Below are 24,242 nucleotides of genomic sequence, written 5' to 3' on the forward strand. Positions count from 1 at the left end.
TGGGCATGGCCAATTTGTAAAATGTGGTGAAACTCACTAACAACGCTCTTGCTTAGCAACCAAAATGTTGGCTCTGAAACTCTGGCATTTGAAGCACGCAAGTCTTAAAGCTGTCAAGTTACAAGACCCTTGCAACCCTAACCCTTTCGGAAAAAACCCCCAGGGGTGTTCAAATTTGACAGCTTTAAGACTTGTGGACTTCAACTCCCAGAATTCCTCCTCTCCCTCTTCATCTTGATAATGTGCAGATGGGCGGGAGGAGGGAGCTGGAACCAGTTCTAAACAGCACTGTAGATTTGTGGAACCTCTTCTATAGGTTAGAACTGGCAGGAACCCACCCCTGCTTCAGAGAGGTTGAAACTGTTCCATTCAGAGTCTCTTATATGATGTCCACTCTTCTCTGTCCAATTACTTCCAAAGTTGAGAACCGTACAGTTAAATCTTAAACTCATTATTGTTTTAAAGAATGTTAAGTCTTCATTCAATCTTAGTTGCCAAAAAGCTTTGTTGAGTCATACAATTGCACAAGATATGTTTACTTAACTGTTTAATGATTTTTTTTTTAATACTGGGTTTTCTGTAGTCATTTTTTCTTTATTTCTAATGTTGGTTAAAGAACAAAAAAATTGATTTAGTCAAAAAGTGAAGACATGGGGCAAAATAGCTTGAGTGTAAATGGTGAAATTATAAATGTTTAGAAACTTTTCTTCATTTAAGTTCCTCCCATTTCTAATATTGATGCTATAGTACACAGCATAGTACATAGTTCATTAAAACAATTTAAATTAAAAGACACCAGATGCAAGCTTAAAATTACTGGCCAAAGCTCTTAGTTAAAATTTAACGTAGAATAGTTTTGTTCCCAGACTGCCATTGAATTTAATAGGTATACAGAAGGTGCATACTGTATGTATACAATTTAGTTATGATATATTCAACCATAAACTGCAATTGCATAAATCTAGTCTTATTAAGAAGAAATCAGTGAATGTTAAATTATTCATTATATGCTTAAGTCCTTTAATTTTCAATACATTTTAGAATTAAACTATAAATACATGTTTTTTATGCTCTGCCTGGGCAAACTATCTGAAAAGCCAAGCATGTGTTCCTGTTAAAGCTGCACCTTTGCATGTGTAAGCCCAATTCCTATTAAATACACTTCAATCTTTCCTTCTCTGGCAGCCAGAGCAGGAAAAATATATGTTTGGCTTAGCCATAATATATACAAAAAATTAACATCCAGTTCTCATGAACCAGACTTACATATATTTTACATGTAAGAGTTTCCCAAATTTCCTCCCATTGTTCATTTCTGAGTATATGCAGATGCATCTTTGGTGTCCTACTTAAAAATACTGCCCACGTCTTTTTCCTGGGAATTTCTATCTATGGGATTCTGTCTAGTGTTTCTCTATGCTTGCTGGAATCACCTTTTATGAAATCTACTATCCATACACATTAAATTCTCCAATTTCTCTTTCAATAGTACTTTGAATTTCAAAATGACATGGTTACTACCTAGTTCCAAAGTTTCTTCTACTTTCCCCCCTGGAATCAGCTCTTCTCTATTTAGATCACATGTAGGAAAATCAATCCTTCCTCTCGTTCACCTTTTTGAAAATGAAACATTACAGAACTTTAGGGAAGTTGGCTGAATTGGTCTGAGGAGTCCCACATTATCACAACATTTCTCCTCCTTGCATTTATGATTTGATCGATAAGAAATTTATCCATCTCTTATGATGTGGTTGGTTATCTCTAGCACATTAAATTGGTCTACCTTAGGTGACTAAAGGACCCAAATGGGATCCATAGAGAGTTGGAGATTACTTTTGAGAATCTGCTGCATGGTTCAACAGAGGCTTTGGCCATTATGCAGTTGAGGCTTGGACTGGATCACATCTTGCATCCTCACTCTTCCTATGAATCCCTGTGGAACTCTCTGTGGAAGAACTGAGGGAAATGAAATGGGATATGCCTAGAGCAGGGGTCTCCAACCTTGGCTGGGGAATTCTGGGAGTTGAAGTCCACCAGGCTTAAAATTGCCAAGGTTGGAGATCCCTGCTGTAGAATGCTGCTTAGGTTAATGAAAGATGAACTCAACCAAACATAAGTACGAACTATTAGGATCTACCTTGTGGTGGTAAGAGTGGCAAAGTGTCAATATCTCTTCACCCTTATTGCATCTAGAAAGCCATTCAATGGCCATGTTTCAAGCCCTTCTAGGCAGGGGGACCTTCTAGATTTATCCACATTACTGTGCAATGAATGAATGTTCAAATTCATTTCCAGATACTGTATGACAGGCTTGATTCAGATTCTGTGTAGTTGCCTGAGGCACAGTCTTATTCTGTTATCTGGGAATGGTTTGAGCCTGTTGGGCCTGAGAAAATGGACAGGTTTTTATGATTGTGAGTTCGGCCACCTGCCCATTAGATCCAGGCCTGTCCTGTTTGGCTGAGGCTGCCTCTGTGCATGTGTGTGTGCCAGTGTAACATGTAGTTGGGCTTTAGTTCTCTTCCTCATAAGGAGGCATTGGTTCACCCTTCCTCAAGAAACCATTTCTGGATTTCACCATGCTGGACAATTTTTATCCAGAACCCAACCTCCCTTTTTTAGGGATGGTCGGGGGAGAAAGTAATTGCACAAACTGTTTCAAGGGACTCTGGATTATATGAATGACTTTCAGTTAGTATTCAGGCTTGGACATAAGACAGAAATGGCACTGGTCATGCTTTTGGGTAATGTCTGGAAAGAGCAGGATGAGGGTAGTGCATCACTCCTGACTCTGGCTGATTTCTTCCAAATGTATCTTTCAAATACATTCATCCTAGCACAACACATTTTGGGCAGCACACCTTAGCTACATACATAATCCAAAAAGCTTTCCTTGGTATGATCTTTGTAACCAATTGTTCATTTCCAGTATTGTTTTTCTTTCACCAGAAATGGGTGAAGACAAATCACCTGTGATCCAGCATCTTCACCCTTCTGCCCATCGCTTCACATCCCCTTGCAGTTTCTTTAAGTTTGAGTCTTCTTGTTCATGTAAAAAAAAGTCTTTTGTATCACTTCTTCTCATTGGATAAGACTGATAAGTGAAACTCATCATCCTATCTCCCCATCCAGTTTCCTAATTAATAATACAGTGCTATTGGGCAACCATGGACCAGTGTGGTCTTTAAAAAAAAAGAATAGAAAAGTAGCAGCTCCTGTACAGCATAAACCCAATGGCGAACCTATGGCACGGGTGCCACAGGTGGCACGTGGAGCCATTTGTTAGGGCATGCAAGGTGCTGCCCTGTTCAGTGGCCAGTGCGCATGTGTGCGTTGGCCAGCTGACTTCGGCCTTTTTTAAGGCCATTTTTCTTTTGAGATCATTTTTTGAGGACTTGAAGCCTCTGGAGTGTAAAAAAACGGCCCTACAGGCAAACCGAAAGTTCAGGGATGGACTTCTGGTTTGGCCGTATGGCCATTTTTTGCTCTCTGGAGCCTTCAGGAGGCTTCCTTGAAGCTTCCGGAGCACAAAAAACAGACCTATGGACAAAGGCTCATAGGGCTGATTTTTGGCCCCCGGAGCCTTCAAGGAAGCCTCCTGAAGGCTCCGGAGGTCAAAAATTGGCCCTACAGACAAACCAGAGGTCACAATTCCCAAACCTCCAGGTTCCCTGCAGGTCCACTTTTCGCCCTCTGGAGCCTTCAGGGACGCTCCTGAGGCCTCTGGGTGGGGGCTGTTTTCACCCTCCCCAGGGTCCTAAAAAACCTCTGGAGGGCAAAAAAAAACAGTGCCAAAAGTGGGGGGAGGTTTGCTGGTCACACGCATGGGGGGTGTTGTTGCACACATAGCATTATGGGTATGGCACACCTCCACATGACCCCCCTGCACTCTCCCCGCTTTTAGCATGGGAGTAAAAAAGGTTCGCTGGTATAAACCAATCTAGCGAGGAGAGTGCATTTTGTTGTATCACATCCCATTTAAAAATTTAATGGGTTATGAAGGTCATTGGATGATCTTATATTGCTTAATGTGAAGGATACCATGTTGAGAAAAGTGCTGAATTTATTTATAAAGGGAAGGCCATTTTCTATGGTGGCACCCAAATTTTGGAATGCCAAGCTTGGTGCATTATTTTTAATGCCGTGTTAAAATGTTCCTGTCTGCAGTCACATTTTAAGAAATTGAAAATGAATATGCAGTATAATTAATCATCCTTGATTTTAGTTGCTTTGGAATATAAATAGTGATTATGTCAGATTTCATTTTATAGTTATACTGTTTTGTAGTTTTCATCTGAACTGCTATGGGAGAATTTGAAGGACACAGACATAAATTACAATGCAAAATAATCCTATGAACATTCTGTAAAGTTAAAAGAATTCCAAAACAATACTTTTTGATTCCTTGAAATCAAAGGTCACCACAACACTGTTTGTAAATTTTGACATTGCTCCTTTTGTGGTCTCAAGCACTTCTTCTGAGTAATTAGTTTCACTGCTGCTCTTACAAAATGATTTGTCTATTCACAAAATGATATTTTTTTTAAAAAAAAACAAAAAACACCACAGACATTTAATGAGAAGGAACCCCTTTCCAGCATCTAGATTTTCCAATTTGATATTGTTAATAGAAGAATTAAAAATGGAATCAGCCAAAGGGAGATGGTAGCATCAAGGCCCTGGACACAACATGGACACAACATGGCAAAGTTATACAGGCTGTTGCACAAATAAGTTATTGCATCCTTAGTGACTGATGGGGTTTTTTTGATGCCCATTTGCTTATGGAACTCTATTATTTAAAAACTGTTGTAAAAGATATCTATTTACTGTTTTAAGGTGTTTTTTTTTAAAATAATTAATGCATGAAAAATATTGTATTATAAAGATCTGCATTAAAGGGCTCGACCTGACAAACATCACATCAAATAAATTTATTCCTTGCATAAACTCCACATTGGACATATAATTAAAACCAATTTTTAAAAATAAGAAAGTTTCATAACATGAGGTGAAACATTAATATACATGGCATTAGAAAGCTTTCAATAACTTAAAACACATAATAGCATTCTCCTCATGATGTGGCAAACAGGATATCGTACTTCACATTTGGAATAATTCATTTTCATGATCTCTGCCCTGTTGCCCATAACGCCAAGGAATTTGCTTCTTATGCGTGATTTGAAATAAATTCAAACAGGTAATGTTACACAATATTTTACAATAGTACTGAATTGTTTTAGTTTTAAACAAGGAATTAATCATCACATTAATGACTGTGTTTTAATGATTCTGAATAAAAAATACGGACTGTTATGTATGCCAACTTTCAAGAAGTTTTTGTTTTAATTGCTAGACTGAATAGTTAATCCAGATGAGGTAGGAGATACATGGAATGGTAGGAGATACAATAGTTTTAGCTATTTGGGTTTTATACACTCTGCCATCTTTTTCTTTTTCCATTTGTACAAGGATAAAAGGAGGAATGCAGAATATTAGGAAAATGTTCAACTAAATTAAAATAAAGCAGACACTATACCTTTCTTGTATGAAACACAATTTATTGATAAGGGGGAAAAGTAGCAAGAGTCTGTTCTGAAAACTTATAAGGAAATAGAGCAAATTTCCACTAAACATTAAAACAAATAGAAGTAGATTCAGTATACTGATCTGGATTTACATAAGGGAGGTAACTGAAAACTAACTACAGGTAGTCCTTGATATACAACCACAATTGAGCACAGAATTTATGTTGCTAAATGAAAAATTTGTTAAGTGAGTTTTGCCCCATTTTATGACTTTTCTTGCTACATTCATTAAGTGAATCATTGTAGTTGTTAAGTTAGTAACACAGTTGTTAAGTGAATTTGGCTCCTCCATTGACTTTGCTTGTCAGAAAGTCACAAAAGGTAAATCACAGTGACCCCGGGACACTGCAACTGTCATAAATATGAAAAAGGTGCTTCCAAATATAAATCACGTGACCATGAGGATACTGCAATGGTCGTAAGGGTGAAAAATGGTCTTAAGTCACTTTTTTTAGTGCAGTTGTAACTTTGAATTGACCATTGACTAAAGGAACTGTTGTAAGCCGAGGATTACCTGCAGTTGGTAAAATAGGGTATTTATCGAAATAAAGCAGTTGCTTTTTGTAGTGAATTTATGGTAGGTGAATTCTCAGTGAGAGAGACACAGAGGGCCAGAAAGTCTTTTTTTATGCACCGTGTCGTGGAATGAATGTATTAGAGAACACTTTAAAGTACATGAAGACTAGAGATACATAGTTCCCTGAATCCTCTTGCATAAAGCCTTTATAAAATCACATAAATCATAATATGAGTTTATGAATTTGCAGTCTAATCTGGAATGCTTGGCAACTTGTAGTAAAAATGAGAACACTACATATTTCAAATCATACATTTGCATGACCACAGCAGTGGTGGGTTACGACCGGTACGCCTGCCGGGAGCACTAGGCATCGTTCTGGTACGGTGCTATGGAGGGCCCACCTGTCCGCACTCCTTACCGGTATTTGAATTTTTGGGGGCTTCCACACAGGTGCAGAGCGCACGGCACCTGAACAATGATCCGCCAAGCAGCTGGAGCGTCGCAGGCAGTCAGTATGCATGTATGCACGTTGTGTGTGCACACACACTGTTTGTGTTCATGTGGTGGGTTGCACCAGGATCAGGAACCCACCACTGGACCACAGGCTGTAAAAATGGGGGAAGGGGGGAGGATGATTTATCAAAACTGCTATAGGTTGATTCCTAGCTTTATGAATATTAAAGGACTACATTCAACAGTGTAGAAGTTGGGACTTATGCAACTAATATTCAGCTTGGCCCTTGCATTTAAAAGTATTTTAAAGAAGAGGAAAAGATACGTGGACTACAATACTGATCAGCAAAGAACACAAAGAATTACAATATATACAGCAGATTTACTAACAGCAAGTGGGTCAACGGGACTTTTGTGACAATCTGAATTTGTTGAAAATCAACCTTGTATTTAGGAATAAAAACTAATTTTTATTTTAAAAGAAAAAAGAATGTTATACTAAGAATATCTGTTCACTTAAGACCACATCCACTCATATTTATACTATATAGGCATAAATAAAGCTTATACAAATTGTTCCTTTTAATATATTTGTGTATTTATCATAAAAAATCTCAAAATACAGTCATGCAAAAAGTAAGTACACCCGATTTATTTATTATTTTTAACTTTTTTCAACATATTTCCATATACATTCAGTATATTTCATTTTCACTTCAACAATATTGATAAAGGGGATATCCTACAACAAATATCAAACCTAATTTACATTTTGTAGTTCAATGTGTAAGTTAAATAAATATAAACCCAAATTTTACATGTGGAGAAAATAAAAGCTCCCCTACATTTAGTACTACCTCAAATATTTAAAGTTAAAAATGGCAAATGATTAGAAAATAATTGGAGAGGACTGGGAGGAGCCTCTCCTATTTAAATCCCAGATATTCCGTTTGATTTGCTTTTCGTTACTGAAGTATATGGTATCATCACACTTATGAGGCATTCATAAAGATGGCTAAAGATGCCTGCAATTTGGTAGTTCAAATCTTACCAGGCTCAAGGTTGACTCAACCTTCCATCCTTCCAAGGTGGGTAAAATGAGGACCCAGATTGTTGGGGGCAATATGCTGACTCTGTAAACAGCTTAGAGAGGGCTGTAAAACATTGTAAAGCAATATATAAGTTTAAGTGCTATTGCTATTATGTGTCTGGAAATGGATTTGAAAAGATCACAAACAATAATTTTATTGTTCAGAAGATTTGTAGGTGGAACAGTTTTTAAATAACTGGCAACTTAGCCAGACCAGGCTGTTTCCACAAGTTCAGCCTGACAACAGAATTCAAGATGCTGAAAGAAACTTCTTAGAACCCCAGAATTTCATTGTATGACATACATGTACCTCTTGGCATGATTGATGTCAAAGTACATGAGGGTACTATTATTTATTAAATTTGTTTGCTGATTATTTCACCATGAGGTGATTCTGGGTGGCTTACAAGGTTAAAAAGAATAAAACTATACAAAAACATGTATGTAACAAAGAATAAAATATTATAAAAATACAAATTATCAGCTCTAATTAAAAGATAGGGGGGAAAGTAGTAGGATGAACAAGGGTGGTGGTGGGATATTTTGTTAATCTGTCAACCACCTCCGGTATGAATTTCCCCCATTGGAACCCCAGGCGAACTGGCAGAATCAGATCTTCAAGCTCTTATGGAAAGTCAGAGCGGTAGAAGCTGACCTCATTCTGGGCCACACAATGTTCCAAAGGGAAGGAGTTAGAGCAGAGAAGGATCTTCTCCTGGACCTTCCCAGGTGAAATATCCTGGCTGACAGGGACTGCAGCATGCCTCTTCTGCTGGCGTTGCAGGGTGGAATGGGGAAGGTGTAGCCAGTGCAGTTCACAGAACATCAGTGCAACATGGACCACTCTGGGGGTCCCAAAAGCTGCCTGTGTCACTACATTGTACACCAGATGTAGCTTCAGAATGCTCTTTATGGGTAGTTCCATGTAGAGCAGGTTGTAATAGTCCAAATGTGAAAAGATGAGGGCTTGAATGATTTGAGCACAAGGACTCCTGCTCCAGGAAAGGCTGAAGCTGTGCTAAGTTTCTTCTAGCTGTGACTGCTACCTGCTCTTTGAGCAGCAGTCAGGAGTCTAAGAGAACTGGAGAATTGCAGACCGGGTCTTTCTAGGATAGTGCCACCCCAACCTAAGGATGTCAAAGTCCCGGATCAATACAATACAATAGCAGCGTTGAAAGGGACCTTGGAGGTCTTCTAGTCCAAACCCCTGCCTAGGCAGGAAACCCTATACTGTTTCAGACAAATGGCTATCCAACATCTTAAAGACTTCCAGTGTTGGGGCATTCACATCTTCTGGAGGCAAGCTGTTCCACTGATTAATTGTTCTAACTGTCAGGAAATTTCTCCTCAGTTCTAAGTTGCTTCTCTCCTTGATTAGTTTCCACCTGTTGCTTCTTGGGGCTCCAGGCACCCATTCAGTCTTCCCAGGGTTCAGCTGAAGCCTATTGTCTCATCCAGCACCCAAAGTCTCCAGGCACTGCAAGACAGCAGCAACAGCATCACTTGGGTCACTAGGTGTGGAGACAGAGTATCATCAGTGTACTGATGCTACCTCAATCCATGGTGATGGATGACCTCACCCAGCAGCTTCATGTAGATGTTAAAAAGGAGTGGGGACATACTGAGCCCTGTGGCATATCCCAACAAAGTAGTCATGGGCTGGAACTCTTACTCCTCAGTATCACCAATTGTGACTGGCTTTGAGAAAGGAGCCAAACCAGGGCAATATTTTGCTATCCAGCTTCAACCCCCACAGCCAGCCCAAAAAGATAGCATAGTTAATGATAACGAATATTGCTGAGTGGTCAAGGAGAGCAAAGATGGTTGTATTACTATTAGAAAGAAGCAAATTAGATCTACACGTGAGATGTGCTACATAGGAAATCTTTACTGTCCAGAAAGAACATTAAGTCAAGACTAAAGTTTGCTCACAAACACTTGGTAGGCAAAGGTAAGGATTTATGGAACAATGTGCTCTGGACACATACAAGCCAAAGATACTTTTATTCTATTACCATAACAAAAAAAAAATATTTGGCACGAACCAAAGATAGCATTTCACCAGAAGAACCTAATAAGGAACTATAAACGGTGCATGAGGCTGCAAATCAGGACCTGGGCAGCTCATCACCACAAAATCCACTATGAATTCTTCATTGTAACAAAAGGTGTTTGAGAATAATGTGATATCATCTTGCAGAAGACTGAAAGTCAAGCATAAGAGAAAGAAAGAAAAAGAGAAAGAAATAAAGAAAGAAAGAAAGAGAAGGAGGGAAGGAAGGAAAAGAAAGAAAGATAGATAGATGGATGAATACTGGAATGGCCAAGTCAAAGCATAGATCTAAATTCCACTGAGATGCTATCAGTTTTGAGTTTTGAGTTTTATTAGAATTTGTAGGCCGCCCTTTTCCCTGAGGGGACTCAGGGCAGCTCACATAAAACTGGGAAGGGGGGAACACAAACATCAAGATAGAAGACATGTAATAAAATGGTAGGCAACATACATTCATCATTCGGGAGGGGTAACTATCCTTATCCCCAGGCCTGACGGGCGAGCCAGTTCTTCAAGGCTATGCGGAAGGCTTGGACGGTGGAGAGGGTACGAATCTCCACGGGGAGCTCGTTCCAAAGGGCCGGGGCTACTGCTGAGAAGGCCCTCCTCCTTGTGGTTGCCAGCCGACACTGGCTGGCCGATGGAATACGGAGGAGGCCTAGTCTATGGGATCTTATTGGTCGCAGGGAGGTAATTGGCAGAAGGCGGTCTCTCAAGTATCCAGATCCACTGCCATGTAGGGCTTTATGGGTGATTAATAGCACCTTGAAGCGCATCCGGAGATCGACAGGCAGCCAGCGCAGCTCGCGGAGGATGGGTGTTATGCGGGTGAATCGAGGTGCACCCGCAATCACTCGCGCGGCTGCGTTCTGAACTAGCTGAAGCCGCCGGATGCTCTTCAAGGGCAGCCCCATGTAGAGCACATTGCAGTATTCCAGCCTAGAGATCACAAGGGCCCGAGTGACTGTTGTGAGAGCCTCCCGATTCAGGTAGGGTCGCAACTGGCGCACCAGGCGAACCTGGGCGAATGCCCCCCTGGTCACAGCCGTTAGGTGGTGGTCAAATGACAGCTGTGGATCCAGGAGGACTCCCAAGTTGCGAACCTTGGTATCAGGTGATTTGAAATTTGAAACAGACCAAACACGGCACAGGTGAAAAGAAAATCTGCAAAAAAGTAGGGAAAAAATTCCTCACAGTGCCAAGCCTGAAAGCCATCTTTTCCTTTTTGGACTTTAGGCCCGCCACACTTTTTATTATTCTATTATGCATTTTCTATTATGGGACAATGGGAGGTGGGATTATACAGAGTTGGGTGATATGTAGCCATAACAAAATTCTTTCTAGAAAGCCACGGTCATCCTTTGTCTCTACACCTAGCCGGAACTGGATGGGTGGAAGCTGCCAGCATGGCAGGAGAAGATTGGACCATATGATGGACTTGTGGGTGTAGGGGGAGGATCTTGGACTTTCAAGTGGGTGGGAAAACCTGGAAGCTTTCAGATTCGGGTTTTCCCAGATGTGCCAACATGGCTCTCTTAATAAATTGGAACTTTGAGGAATTATTGGTCTCGGACTCTGATTTACTTTTGGATGCTATTTGGAACCCTGACACCCAGGCAATGTCAGGCAATAGTAAATGATTGATTGAAAAAAGGTTAAATTGAGGTTGTTTCTGTCAAAGGGCTCTACCAGGTGCAGTATTAGAGCCACAGATGTACATAATCTTTTTCATAGAAGAAAATGGCATATCTTTTAATTTTCTGGTGAAAAAATGGTTGCAAAATCATTTTTTTTCTTTTTAAAGTTCATTTAAGTCACCTTTATATATTATTTAAATAAGAAAAATATTGATATTTCCATATATATATATCTTAGAGAAAACTTTACATGGGGTGTACTTACTTTTTCACATGACAGTATAGATTGAGAAAGCAGTTGTTTTTAGAGAACAGTGAACAAAAATTCAAGAAAGAAAATCATACAATCTATCATGCATTACAAATATTCGTTTAAGTGGTCTCCTAGAAATCTCTTCTGTGACCTTGAGATACTTTCAAACATTCCAGTGCTGGCTTGGCTAAACTTTTTTTTAAAAAGTGGGGCTAGAGTTCATCACTTTTTAAGGTGTGGGCGAGAGGATTGGCAAATAAATACATACATACATTTTTCTGGAAGGAAAGGAGAACCTTTGAGCAATCCCCACTTTAGCAAAACTGAAACAAACAAACAAAAACCCTGGCCCAGAGGTGACGACAGCCAATGTATCAAGATTGTGATGTCCAAAAGTAGTCCCTCGTGATGTTTGGTCTCTATGCAAAACAGCATTTTCAAGATCCTCTGAGAAGTGCAGCACTAAAGAGAAAGTGGACCAAGAGTGTTGTGGTTTTTGCTCTCATCCATCTGTAAGGAAGGGAAAGGGGGGAACCTCACGTGCATACACTTACTTCTCTTTTAAAATTACTACAGCTGCTGTGACTATAAAGTTACATCAGGTGAGCCATTACAGCACTTTTCCAAACATGCAAAACAACTAATTTCCTGATTTTATTTCTCTTTGAGTAGTGCATCTTCAAGGCCACGGTGTATCAACAAAAGTCTCTCTCCACTTGTTTCCATGTCCATAATTGGATTCAATTACCGTATAACCAGTGCTGGAAAATAAAAAAACAAAATCCTTATTCAAAACATGAGTTTTCTTCTTTTCTTTCTTTTTACAACTCCGTTGAGCATCTTGCTCATGAATTACTTTTATACCTCCAGAATAAAAGGGAAGGCGAAAGGACAACTGTAACATTGTCATTTCATAGATAACTCTCTATGTAAAATTGCACAAAATTTTCACAATTATTTTCAGTTTCCCCAACATTTATTTAAGTACATTTCTCATGTGTGACAAGATAAAAACATACTGGATCATCTTGAACAATAAAAGGAAGAAAGGCTCTTTGTTTACATTTAAGGAAGGTTTTTGCATCTAATGCTGAGTCATGAGGCTCCTTTTTCAACCAGATTAAATGTTTGTCAACTTTCAGAGACAGCATTCAGCAACCTCAATAGATTATTATAGGAATTTAAAACCCAATGGGCATATACGTTATTGCATGACTCTTTAGACTCACCAAATGTATTAAAATTAACTATAAAATTTGAGTAAATAAATTTATTTTTTGACTGAATCTAAAATAAGAATTTGCATGTGGAACAAACTGATGAAACACTCATCATTATCCAATTGATTAATTGCTTGACTGCATAAGACCTAATTACTTACTAGTTAGGACGCAGTGAAAGATTAATTAATCTCGATCCCCATGTAATGGCTTTAGTATAAAATAAAAATCAATGAAGTCTGAAGTAAATAGCAAGTCAGAGTGAAATGCTGCACACACAATATGAACATTTATTCAATAATTTTCCCTTTCAGCTGATTGATGGCAAATATGGCATTCGCTACTACTATTAAGCCAAAAAATACATTTTACAGACTGCGTGCTTGAGTCACTGCAGTCAGCTTCACAGCTATAAATTAGTGAAATGTATCTATGTTACACAGATCTTACATACATAAAAAACAAAGAAGGATACAGTCATTTTGATTTATATAGCTTTGTTTTTTATGTCTCTATATTTCCATAGTACATAGGTTTGTCTCGCAAACATGACTGGTTAAGTTACTGAATTTAGTAATCAAAATGGCAGGTTACACCAAGTAGAACCCACAACTTAAAATTAAAATGTAAAAGGCTCTTATTCCATATACAACTACCTAGTCAGGTTCTTTAACCTATGATATTCCTTCCGCCTCTGTACCAGTCATCATATACATTCAATCCTTATTATTATGTGTTGGAAATCCCTGTTCTCCCAAACCCTATAGGTTTTCAAACTTCTTCAAAAGTTGGAGTAAGTCTATTGACATTTCTCCCTTTAAATATAGGTAGCTCAATTTTGGCCTTGAAAGGAATAATATTCAGAGAGTTAGTTTCTTCTAAAATAAATAACTTTATTTGCTTTAGACAGTGTTCCTTATCCTTTGCAACTTTAAGAAGACCAGACATCTTAAAGTTGTTAAAGTTCAGAAACATTGTTGTAAGACATCAAATCTGATTTCAAGTTTTAAAAATATAATGAAAATATTGCAGAGGAGAGATTAATGTTTTCTTTTATACATACAACTGTATTATTATAAATAACTTTGAGGATTATGACAAGAAGTAACAATGAGCACTGCAATATTTACTAGTACGAAGAATTAACTTCATACAAATAATTATACAGTTTAAGTTTTGGACAAATCTTTTCCCCAGTGCAGAATTTCCCCAGATACCAACTTCACATTTTTTTTCTATTGATCAAAACATACTAAATCTTTAAAAATTGCAAAATCTCTGAAGTTGTGATGTTCTGACTAAAATTCTTTCAAATCCTTTGGAGGGGGATTCAAAATTTTGCACTATTTGGTGCTATATTGAGATCTTAGCTATTTTAAAATGACTTTATTTTATTTTGGTGCCTCTTTCCTGCTTGACCATGGATAGAAGTAGCATTGTTAACCAAATATTATATCTAATGTGATACAGCCTGGAATACTTCAATATATCTAAGAATTTATATTAAACCTAAGAACATAAATTTTCTCTATCCAAAATGGCAGTAAACATCCCATCAAACTGAACCATTCGCCTCAAATTCCTTATATATTCTAAAGACTTGGGAAATTTTTTTTCTTTACACTAGTTTAGGAATAAACATGAGCTCTTCAGCATTATTTTCATGTGGAGTTTTGAAATTCAACAGTTTACAGACATTTGGGGAGGTAATTATGTTTTCTTGATATGCCAGAGGGACAACAGGAACACTTACTTTAACAAATATATTTCTGGAGCAATTGTGTCAAAAATAACACTGAACAACAAAGATTTTGCTTCCTGAACACTTTTGGGCATATCTAAGATTTTTGGCAGCTAATCATATACAGGTGAAACTCAAAAAATTAGAAAATCGTGCAAAAGTTCTTTTTTTTCAGTAATGCAACTTAAAAGGTAAAACTAATATATGAGATAGAATCATTACATGCAAAGCAAGATAGTTCAAGCCATCATTTGTCATAATTGTGATGATTATGGCTTACAGCTCATGAAAACCCCAAATCCACAATCTCAGAAAATTAGAATATTACATGCAATCAATAAATCAAGGATTCTACATAGAACAATATCAGACCTCTGAAGAGTATAAGCATGCATATGTACTCAGTACTTGGTTTGGGCCCCTTTTGCAGCAATTACTGCCTCAATGCGGCATGGCATGGAAGCCATCAGCCTGTGGCACTGCTGAGGTGTTATGGAAGACCAGGATGCTTCAATAGCAGCCTTCAGATCTTCTGCATTGTTCGGTCTCATGTCTTTCATCTTTCTCTTGGCAATGTCCCATAGATTTTCTATGGGGTTCATGTCAGGCGAGTTTGCTGGCCAATCAAGCACAGTAATCCCACGGCCATTGAACCAGGTTTTGGTGCTTTTGACAGTGTGGGCAGGTGCCAAGTCCTGCTGGAAAATGAAGTCAGCATCCTCATAAAGCTCATCTGCGGAAGGAAGCATGAAGTGCTCCAAAATCTCCTGGTAGACGGTTACGTTGACCCTGGACTTAATGAAGCACAGTGGACCAACACCAGCAGATGACATGACTCCCCAAATCAACAGAGACTGTGGACACTTCACACTGGACTTCAAGCATCTTGCAGTGTGTGCCTCTCCAGACGTGATGAACCGAGGCCTTGAGGCCGTTATGGACTGGATGAGGGCTAACAAGCTTGTACTCAACCCAGAAAAGACCGAGTGGCTGTTGTGCTTCCCTCCCAAAGATTCGACCAATATTCCATCACTCAGGCTGGGGGGTCAAATTTTACACCCCTCAGAGAGGGTTCGCAACTTGGGAGTCCTCCTGGATCCACAGCTATCTTTTGACCACCACCTGACGGCTGTGACCAGGGGGGCATTCGCCCAGGTTCGCCTGGTGCGCCAGTTGCGACCCTACCTGAATCGGGAGGCTCTCACAACAGTCACTCGGGCCCTTGTGACCTCTAGGCTGGAATACTGCAATGTGCTCTACATGGGGCTGCCCTTGAAGAGCATCCGGCGACTTCAGCTAGTCCAGAACGCGGCCGCGCGAGTGATTGTGGGTGCACCTCGGTTCACCCACATAACACCTATCCTCCGCGAGCTGCGCTGGCTACCTGTCGATCTCCGGATGCGCTTCAAGGTGCTACTAGTCACCCATAAAGCCCTGCATGGTAGTGGATCTGCGTACTTGAGAGACCGCCTTCTGCCAATTACCTCCCTGAGACCAATTAGATCTCATAGATTGGGCCTCCTCCGAATTCCATCGGCCAGCCAGTGCCGGCTGGCAACTACAAGGAGGAGGGCCTTCTCAGTAGTAGCCCCGACCCTTTGGAACGAGCTCCCCATGGAGATTCGTACCCTCACCACCGTCCAGGCCTTCCGCACAGCCCTTAAGAACTGGCTAGCCCGTCAGGCCTGGGGACAAAGATAGCTGCCCCTCCCGGATGATGAATGAATGTTGCTTATTATTTTTTACTATATGTGTCTACGTCATTGTTTGTATTCCCCTTCCTGATTTTTATGTGAGCCGCCCTGAGTCCCCTCAGGGAAAAGGGCGGCCTACAAATGTTAATAAACATTCAAACATTCAAACATCCATTCTTCCATACTCTGGGTCCTTGGTTTCCAAATGAGATGCAAAAGTTGCTCTCATCAGAAAAGAGAACTTTGGACCACTGAGCAACAGGCCAGGTCTGTTTTTCTTTAGCCCAGGTAAGATGCCTCTGACGTTGTTTGTTGTTCAGGAGCGGCTTGAGAAGAGGAATATGACATTTGAAGCCCATGTCCAGGATCCATCTGTGTGTGGTGGCTCTTGATGCACTGACTCCAGTCTCAGTCCACTCCTTGTGAAAGTCCCCAACACTTTTGAACGGCCTTTTCCTGACAATCCTCTCCAGGCTGCAGTCATCCCTGCTGCTTCTGCACCTTCTTCTTCCACACTTTTCCCTTTCAGATAACTTTCTATTAATGTGCTTTGATACAGCACTTTGGGAACATCCAACTTCGTTTGCAATTACCTTTTGAGGCATTCCCTCCTTATGGACGGTGTCAATAATGGTTTTCTGCACAACTGTCAGGTCAGCAGTCTTTCCCATGATTGTGATTCCTACTGAACCAGACTGAGAGACCATTTAAAGGCTCAGGAACCCTTTGCAGATATTATGGCTTAATTCGCTGATTAGAGTGGGACACTTTGAGCCTAGAATATTGCACCTTTTCACAATATTCTAATTTTCTGAGATTGTGGATTTGGGGTTTTCATGAGCTGTAAGCCACAATCATCACAATTATGACAAATAGAGGCTTGAACTATCTTGCTTTGCATATAATGAGTCTATCTCATATATTAGTTTCACCTTTCAAGTTGCATTGCTGAAATAAATGAACTTTTGCACAATATTCTAATTTTTCGAGTTTCACCTGTATTTATAACATTGCACCAAAAGAGCCATGGTGGCGCAGTAGTTACAATGCAGTATTGCAGGCTAACTCTGCCAACTACAGTTTGATCCTGACCATCTCAAGACTGACTCAGCCTTCCATTATTCCGAGCTCAGTAAGAGGAGGACCCAGACAGTTGGGGGCAATATGCTGACTCTGAAAACAGCTTAGAGAGAGCTGTAAAGCACTGTGAAGTGGTATATAAGTCCAAGTGATATTGCTATTTCTGGAAGAGGTACAGTTTGGGCATACCTAGACATACTTAGGGTGGCTGGATGCTGCCTGCAAAGCTTGCATGCATAGATGCTGCTCATTTTATTGATACCAGTTTCCATGTATTTTGATATAACTGTTTTAACACATAGGATAGTCTAGGCACATGTAATTTACATAACAAGTAAGCCAGTTATAGACTTGCTATGGGACAACTAGTGATAGCAGAAATGTCTCACTCATGTTGGAACAGTGGTGATATGTTTTACATTTGTATCAAGTACAGCTTAAGCCTCAAAGATGCACCACAACCGTACTTGTTAAGGAAGCATATGAACTTATTCTGGTTATGAGATTGGTGATCAAAACAACTGGGTTCCTCCTATTTGCTATGCAAGATGTACTGTTTATCTTAGATCTTGACTCAGGTGAACTTGGAACTCAATGTCATTTGTTATCCCAATGATAGAACAGAATGATCACATGAAAGTCTGTAACTTCTGTCTGATGAATGTCACTTGCACCTCTGCTAAAAATAAGAAATAAATTAAATACTCCAATCTGCCTTTAGCCATAAGACAAGGGTCACATGATAACAATCTGCCAGTACTGAAGCTATCAAAGAAATGAAGCTTAGACGAAATAGACGAAGATGCTGCAATGCACCAACCAGGAAGGAACAGTGACGATGATCTGGATTTTGAAGTGTGCTTGTCTGGTGACAACTGAAATTAAACGATGAAAAGCTGGGTTCAAAACTGCTAGAACGGTGTTTGCTATCACCAGTACGAAGCTTTATGTCTTTCAAAGCCGCCAAGATGATTTAACAAATTTCTTTGCACAGGTTAAAACCTTGGTTTTTGTACTGACATTGATGATTTGTTCAAAATTTTGGGTTGTGAGCATGACCCACTAGAATGGCATCTCTTTATTGATTCATCAGTGTTAAGCCTCAAAGCTGCCTTGCTACACAATGGCAATGTACATCCTTCAGTTCCTATTGTCTATGCTAAACACATGAAAGAAACGAATGTAAACAAGGAACTGCCGTTGAAGCATATCCAATACACCAAGTGCAACTGGAATATCTGTGGATATCTAAAAGTACTCACTCTGCTGCTTGCAGAGTACTGTTGTTACAAAAGAATGTGCAAAAGAATCACATTACATGAAAGAAATGGCTACTCCAAAAGAATTTGGTTCCAGGCCAGAAAAACATGAACCACTTGTTGACCCAAAAAAATATTTTGGCCTCCACTTCATATAAAATGTGGACTGAAGAAAAAAAAATTGTGAAAGTAATGAAGAAGGAAGGTGCAGGTTTTCATTATTTGAAACAGATGTTTCCATGAATATAATGCTAAGATTAAGGAAAGTATTTTTTGTTGATCCACAGATCTCTAATGGAAAACAGTTCGAAGATCTGTCAGTAGCGTGAGCTGAAATCACCTGGAAATCATTCAAAGATGTTGTTGAGAATTTTCTTGGCAACTGCAGGGCACCAGATTATATTCAATTGGTTGACAAGTTTCTTACAGCACACAAGATTGTAAAGTGTAACATGTCACTGAAGATTCATTTTCTGCAACTGAAATTCATCAATGCTGGCTGACTATTGTTGGATACTGCAGTGAAATGCATCAGACACTTAGTACAAGTGAAAATTAGCAGCAAAACACTTTTAGGCTGTTAAACTCGTGCAGTATGTTGGAAACATTATGCAATTAAATAAATTATAGCCAATAAAAGAATTTCATATTTGTCAAAATTACTATGATTTTGAAATCATATTTGTGTTCAGTCTGAAGGGGGTCTAATCCTAATCATCAAAAGGTTTTCAGGAAGCAAAACTTTTGAAAAAAAATGTGCAGTGTACCAGTAATATGCACCAAGATTCTGAAAAATAAGAAGAGCAATAGTTTGCAGCACGTTGCTGCTGCACATTAGAAAAGAAACAAGGCCTACGGTTGTGAGATATAGGAGCGTAAGTCATAATGTAAAGTCCATATCATAACCAAGCTGTATGCCATGTTGACAAAAATGCACCCCAAATACAGACAATGGCTACTCACCATCATCATTCTAACATTACTCCTTTTGCATCTTTTGAAAAAGCAAGCAAAGAGTTAGTAATTTGTCAAACAAACAACAGAATAGTTCAAGCATGCCATAGTTCCATGTAACATGAAAGGAATGGGAGCACCAGCGTTAACAAAAATACCCCTGGATAATCCAAAAACAATTAGCATTCCTCTTGATTTTACTTCAGCAGAAGTGCTTTCAAATCAGCTGAACCAAATCACCAAATAAGAAATTGGATATCCAATAGGAAACAAAGCAAAAGAAAAAAGAAAAAAGCACAGCACAATCCCAGAAATGCATGCACCCCATGCAAAAGGCAGGGTAACATCTACCTTTAAGAAGAAATCTGCTTTCACATTAAGAGACTGATTCTTTTGGCCAAGCAATATATACGGTCACTATCCCATTTATCCTAAAAAAATACCATCCAGACATACCAAAAACTACTGCATCGCAAAGCATTTAGTAACACCAGAAGACCACCAGTGATTTGATGCCATGATTCATGTTACATTATCCTGCATACATGTCTATTTCTAAATGGCACCAACAATCGTTCTCTGATGTCAATCAAACCACCAAGATCAAATCTCCCAACTAGACAAAATTACCACCTACCATTAAGTGAGTCTTCAACAGCTTTCTGTAAAATATTTAAAATACGTAAAGCTTTCAAGCCTAGTTTGGAGGTCCAAAATTTAAACAACTCTAATTGATATATACAATAAATAGTGATTCTATAAAAGAAATAAAAGAGGTAGCAAAACATTAGCAAGATTAGTGACAGGTTTGGTTATTTCCAGGTTATAAATGATGATGACATGCCTACTTCAGAAGTACTTCAGTGGCAATAGCTTCTCTTTGCAAGTTAGCAGTAATGCAGAAAACAAACACTACAAAGAACAAGTAGCTGTATTCAGCAAGATCGTGTCAGCAATGACAACTGTGGAATACATTTCATTAAATTGGCAGCAAACTGCAAATCACAGAAACAAGCTGAACAACCAAATCTTTCAAACACATCATCAAAACTTTAACAAAGATAGTAATCAGTTAAATTTATGTCAAAATATTGGAATACAACAGCATTACTGCTTTAACAGTGTCCCCTCCCCCCAAAAAAGTACAGTTAAGGAAAGGGATGTGATGACCTCATCAGGAATATACAAATGCTGTAGCTGAAAACTACCAATATGCACCCCTTTTCTTTTTATTTCAATTAATTTCAATATGTTCATTATTTTTTTAATGACATCACTAAAATGCCCCAAAAATAACCTAGATACTAAAATAATAATCTTGGGAATGCTTTATTTAACCACATTCATTTTGGCCAGGCACTAACTATTTAAACTGGACTAAAGTTTGTCTATGTATGTTGCATGAGACACAAAGCATAGATCTCAGTACCTAATTTCTATTTCTGTATTTTTTTTTCAGCCTGAATCAATCCACTGGCCTGTTTGTTCATCTAGTCCAGTAAAGATTGGTAGATATGTATTTTCTACTTTCCAGTCTAAGGCTGAGAGTGAGTGACTGGCCCAAAATCACTCAGTTGGTTTGTCTGGCTAAGGGAGGACTAAGAACCTGGGTCTCCCAATCTTAGTCCCATATTTCCCACTGTACCACACTGGCTCTCAGAGAGATAATAAGTTATGTTGGTACATTGATGGACAAGACATGCACAAACACACATGCTTTATGTACACAGAGAAAAAACTGAGTCTTTGCCAGGTAATGATTGTATTTAAATGTTTTTTTGTTTTTTTGTTTTTCTGATTACTGAATTGTACAGATAATTTAAGAACTTTCCAGAAAAAGGGCACACAATAGAATAAGATATAAATCATTTAAGAAAATCTGGTTAGCCTAAACCAGGATGCCCACAAAAGCTGTATTAACAGGATTTGTATTGCAGATTATGTTTTCATGTATTGTTAGAAAACTAGTAACAATAGACTAGAAATCAGGTTTAGGAATTATTTCAAACTTATCAAATCTAAAGATTTGGCCAATGCCATTGCAGACGTAATGCCATGCTATGGTTAAAGCAAGCCAGAAGAGATGGAGTCACAAATAGGACAGGTGTAAGAAATGTGAAACCCAATTTCTGCTCTGCTATTTTAAAGTTAACTTCTCCAACATGTCTGAGTGCAAAACCTGACACACCCACAACAGTGCACTGCACATTACACACCTGCTTTAAAGAAAAGAAAATTTCATTTGTTGCCAGACTAATAAAAAAACCAAGCCAAAGAGTGGCTGAAGTTTGATGACTGAATTTCAAGTAGTCCTTGACTTACAACCATCATGAAATCTGCCCATTTACATTTGTAAGTTGTGAACTTGTAAACTCTTGTGACCAACCCAATTTTGCATTATTATTATTTTTTTGCAGTGCTCTTAAAGCGGATGTTGTGATCACAAACCAACTGCCAGGGTTGGTAAGCAAATGCCACTGTTGTTAAGCAAACCAATGATTTGTTATAGGTTGGTTTTGGTGGAAACCAGCGGTAAATGCTGTTTTTCAAAACTCAGTTTATATGACTGCAGGATGCTGCAACTGGCTATAAATACAGAATGGTTTTCAAGTGCCTGACATGCAGTCACATGTTCATCGGCGAGACTGGCGGCCATCGGAATGTTGGAGTCATAAATATCCGAGGAAGCCCACTGTAACCTCAAATGGTTAAGTGACCAGTCATAAGTCAAGCACTACCAATATTAAAAGGATTTGTAATACAGCTTATTTTTCATGTACTGTTGGAAAACTAGTAACAATAAACTCAAGTAGTACACTGAGTTACAGCAAAGGCCTAGAACACCCTATCTATATTTTATTAGACACGGATTTGCACCAATGTTCACAGGTTCTTCCTACTTTCCATGCATATCTAAAGTGACAATCTTCCTACTTTCCATGCGTATCAAAGGGAAAGGAGCATAATAAAGGCAGCATCAATGAAAGACAGTAGAGATGGCATCTCTAATCATCTCAGGCAGCAGGTACTTTTGGGAAATTTTGCATCGTAATTAATTAATTTTTATAGCCACCCATCTCAATTAATAACTCTGGATGGCTTACAATTCCAAATCTTGTGATTTTATGAGGTCTCATTAATAACCGATGTTATTATATTTCAGACGTATCTTTTTGTCTCTGGATGGCCAGTTTAGCACACCTTCTGAAGCTGTCCATAGATTTGCATTACCCATCACTATTGTGCAGTCTGTGATTTCTAATCACTTCATAGTATGATACTGGCTTTCTTCAATCATTCAAGAATTTATAGGGGATCACGAAAGACAATAATTCACACATAACATATTTGCATTGCCTGTACCAGTTATCCAAAACTTAGCAAAATATCTATCTAAAAAATGCAAATGTTCATCCAAATCAACATAGCAGCGAATCTTTTTAATGTGTTTAATAATTAAATTATGAAGTAGAGATAGACAGCAGAAAAAAAGAAATATAGGGAATTAACCCAGAAATTAATTTAATTGTTAAATTCTATTTTAGTCAGATGGACATTTCACTAAGCTTTTACTTTGTCCAACTTCTTTGTATTAGTTTAGCTACTTTTTTGATTTGGCCACTGACATGCCACCCAAAATTGGCCTCCAGTTAGACTGGGATGGAGTGGGGGATTACAGTAGGCAGCACTCTTAGAGAATACATATTAGTTTAGCTATTCTTTCATAACTAAGCATGAATAAGTCAACTGCAATTCAATTTATTTCAAACCCTAAATTAATTAGCATGACTGTATTTTTCCAACATTTTTGGATTTTGTTTTCTAAATGGCATTTCCTCCATAAATGGTATTTTAGTTTTTTATTGTTTTAATATAAAAATGAAGAGGAAGAAAAGACTGTAAAGAGACTGTATAATGGCACACGGAGGAAAAAGAGACCAACTCAAATGAGTCCACTGGACTTGGATAGCTTATAGATTCAAATAAAATTGAATGAATGAATGAATGAAATGTAACTAATCTATTACATGCAGATAATAATTCAACCTAATTTTAAATTCCTCATTAAATCTTCACCATATGGAATAATATAATAATACTGATCACCCATTGACAGAACATCCTTATTCCAGTGGATAACTGTTTAAGCTGCAAGTCAAGTTTGCTTTTTGCAGTTTCAATATGAAACAGGGTAAGAAAAGATATTGCCAGAAAGACTTCTTACAGTGTAGAAAGAAAAATGTGGAAACCCAGGTTTAATGATTTCCAAGATAGCTGATACTGACTTGATGGCACAAAATCAGTAAAGATCCTTGAAGAAAGTATAGATAGCCAGTTGCTGACAACCCATAGTTTTCTGTGGGTTTTGCTAACTACCAACCTGCAATTATGAAAGCTCAGCATCTCATTACAAATTTCCCCAAGCCATGTAGACACCCCAAATACATTAATGGTAAGCTTACCCTTGGAGGCTGATGATCTTTCAAGTTGCAACCTAGGTTAAAAATATAGAACACATTTTCTAATTAGATAACCAAAGCACAAATATCTAATCACTTTGCATGGGTGATATCATCAGAATTTAAACCTAGTGTCTCATTAATTATTTTTAAATGAGAGATTATTTCTATCTTTCAGTTATTACAATATGACATCCTTCATAAGCTAAATTAAGGGGGGAAAGTAAGAAAAAAGCC

At 38.5% G+C, this 24,242-nt stretch overlaps 1 protein-coding gene across 4 annotated transcripts in view; it reads right to left on the bottom strand.

Annotated features, from left to right (window-relative positions):
• Window positions 1-11,386: 11,386 nt before the first annotated feature.
• CD47 (CD47 molecule) overlaps window positions 11,387-24,242 on the bottom strand; it is an 84,110-nt gene continuing 71,254 nt past the window's right edge. For 2 of the 4 annotated variants that reach the window (XM_032220019.1, XM_032220021.1), the window contains 4 exons: window positions 24,009-24,040; window positions 20,183-20,207; window positions 19,555-19,585; window positions 11,387-12,358 (listed from right to left, as the gene is read on the bottom strand). In XM_032220019.1, the coding sequence (XP_032075910.1) occupies window positions 19,560-19,585; window positions 20,183-20,207; window positions 24,009-24,040 (83 nt within the window). In that variant the 3' untranslated portion in view covers window positions 11,387-12,358; window positions 19,555-19,559. The remainder of the gene's footprint in view (window positions 12,359-19,554; window positions 19,586-20,182; window positions 20,208-24,008; window positions 24,041-24,242) is intronic. The other 2 variants (XM_032220020.1, XM_032220022.1) reach the window with 2 other exon arrangements.

Source organism: Thamnophis elegans, chromosome 6 (genome assembly GCF_009769535.1).
Source record: "Thamnophis elegans isolate rThaEle1 chromosome 6, rThaEle1.pri, whole genome shotgun sequence".
Lineage (NCBI taxonomy): Eukaryota > Metazoa > Chordata > Lepidosauria > Squamata > Colubridae > Thamnophis > Thamnophis elegans.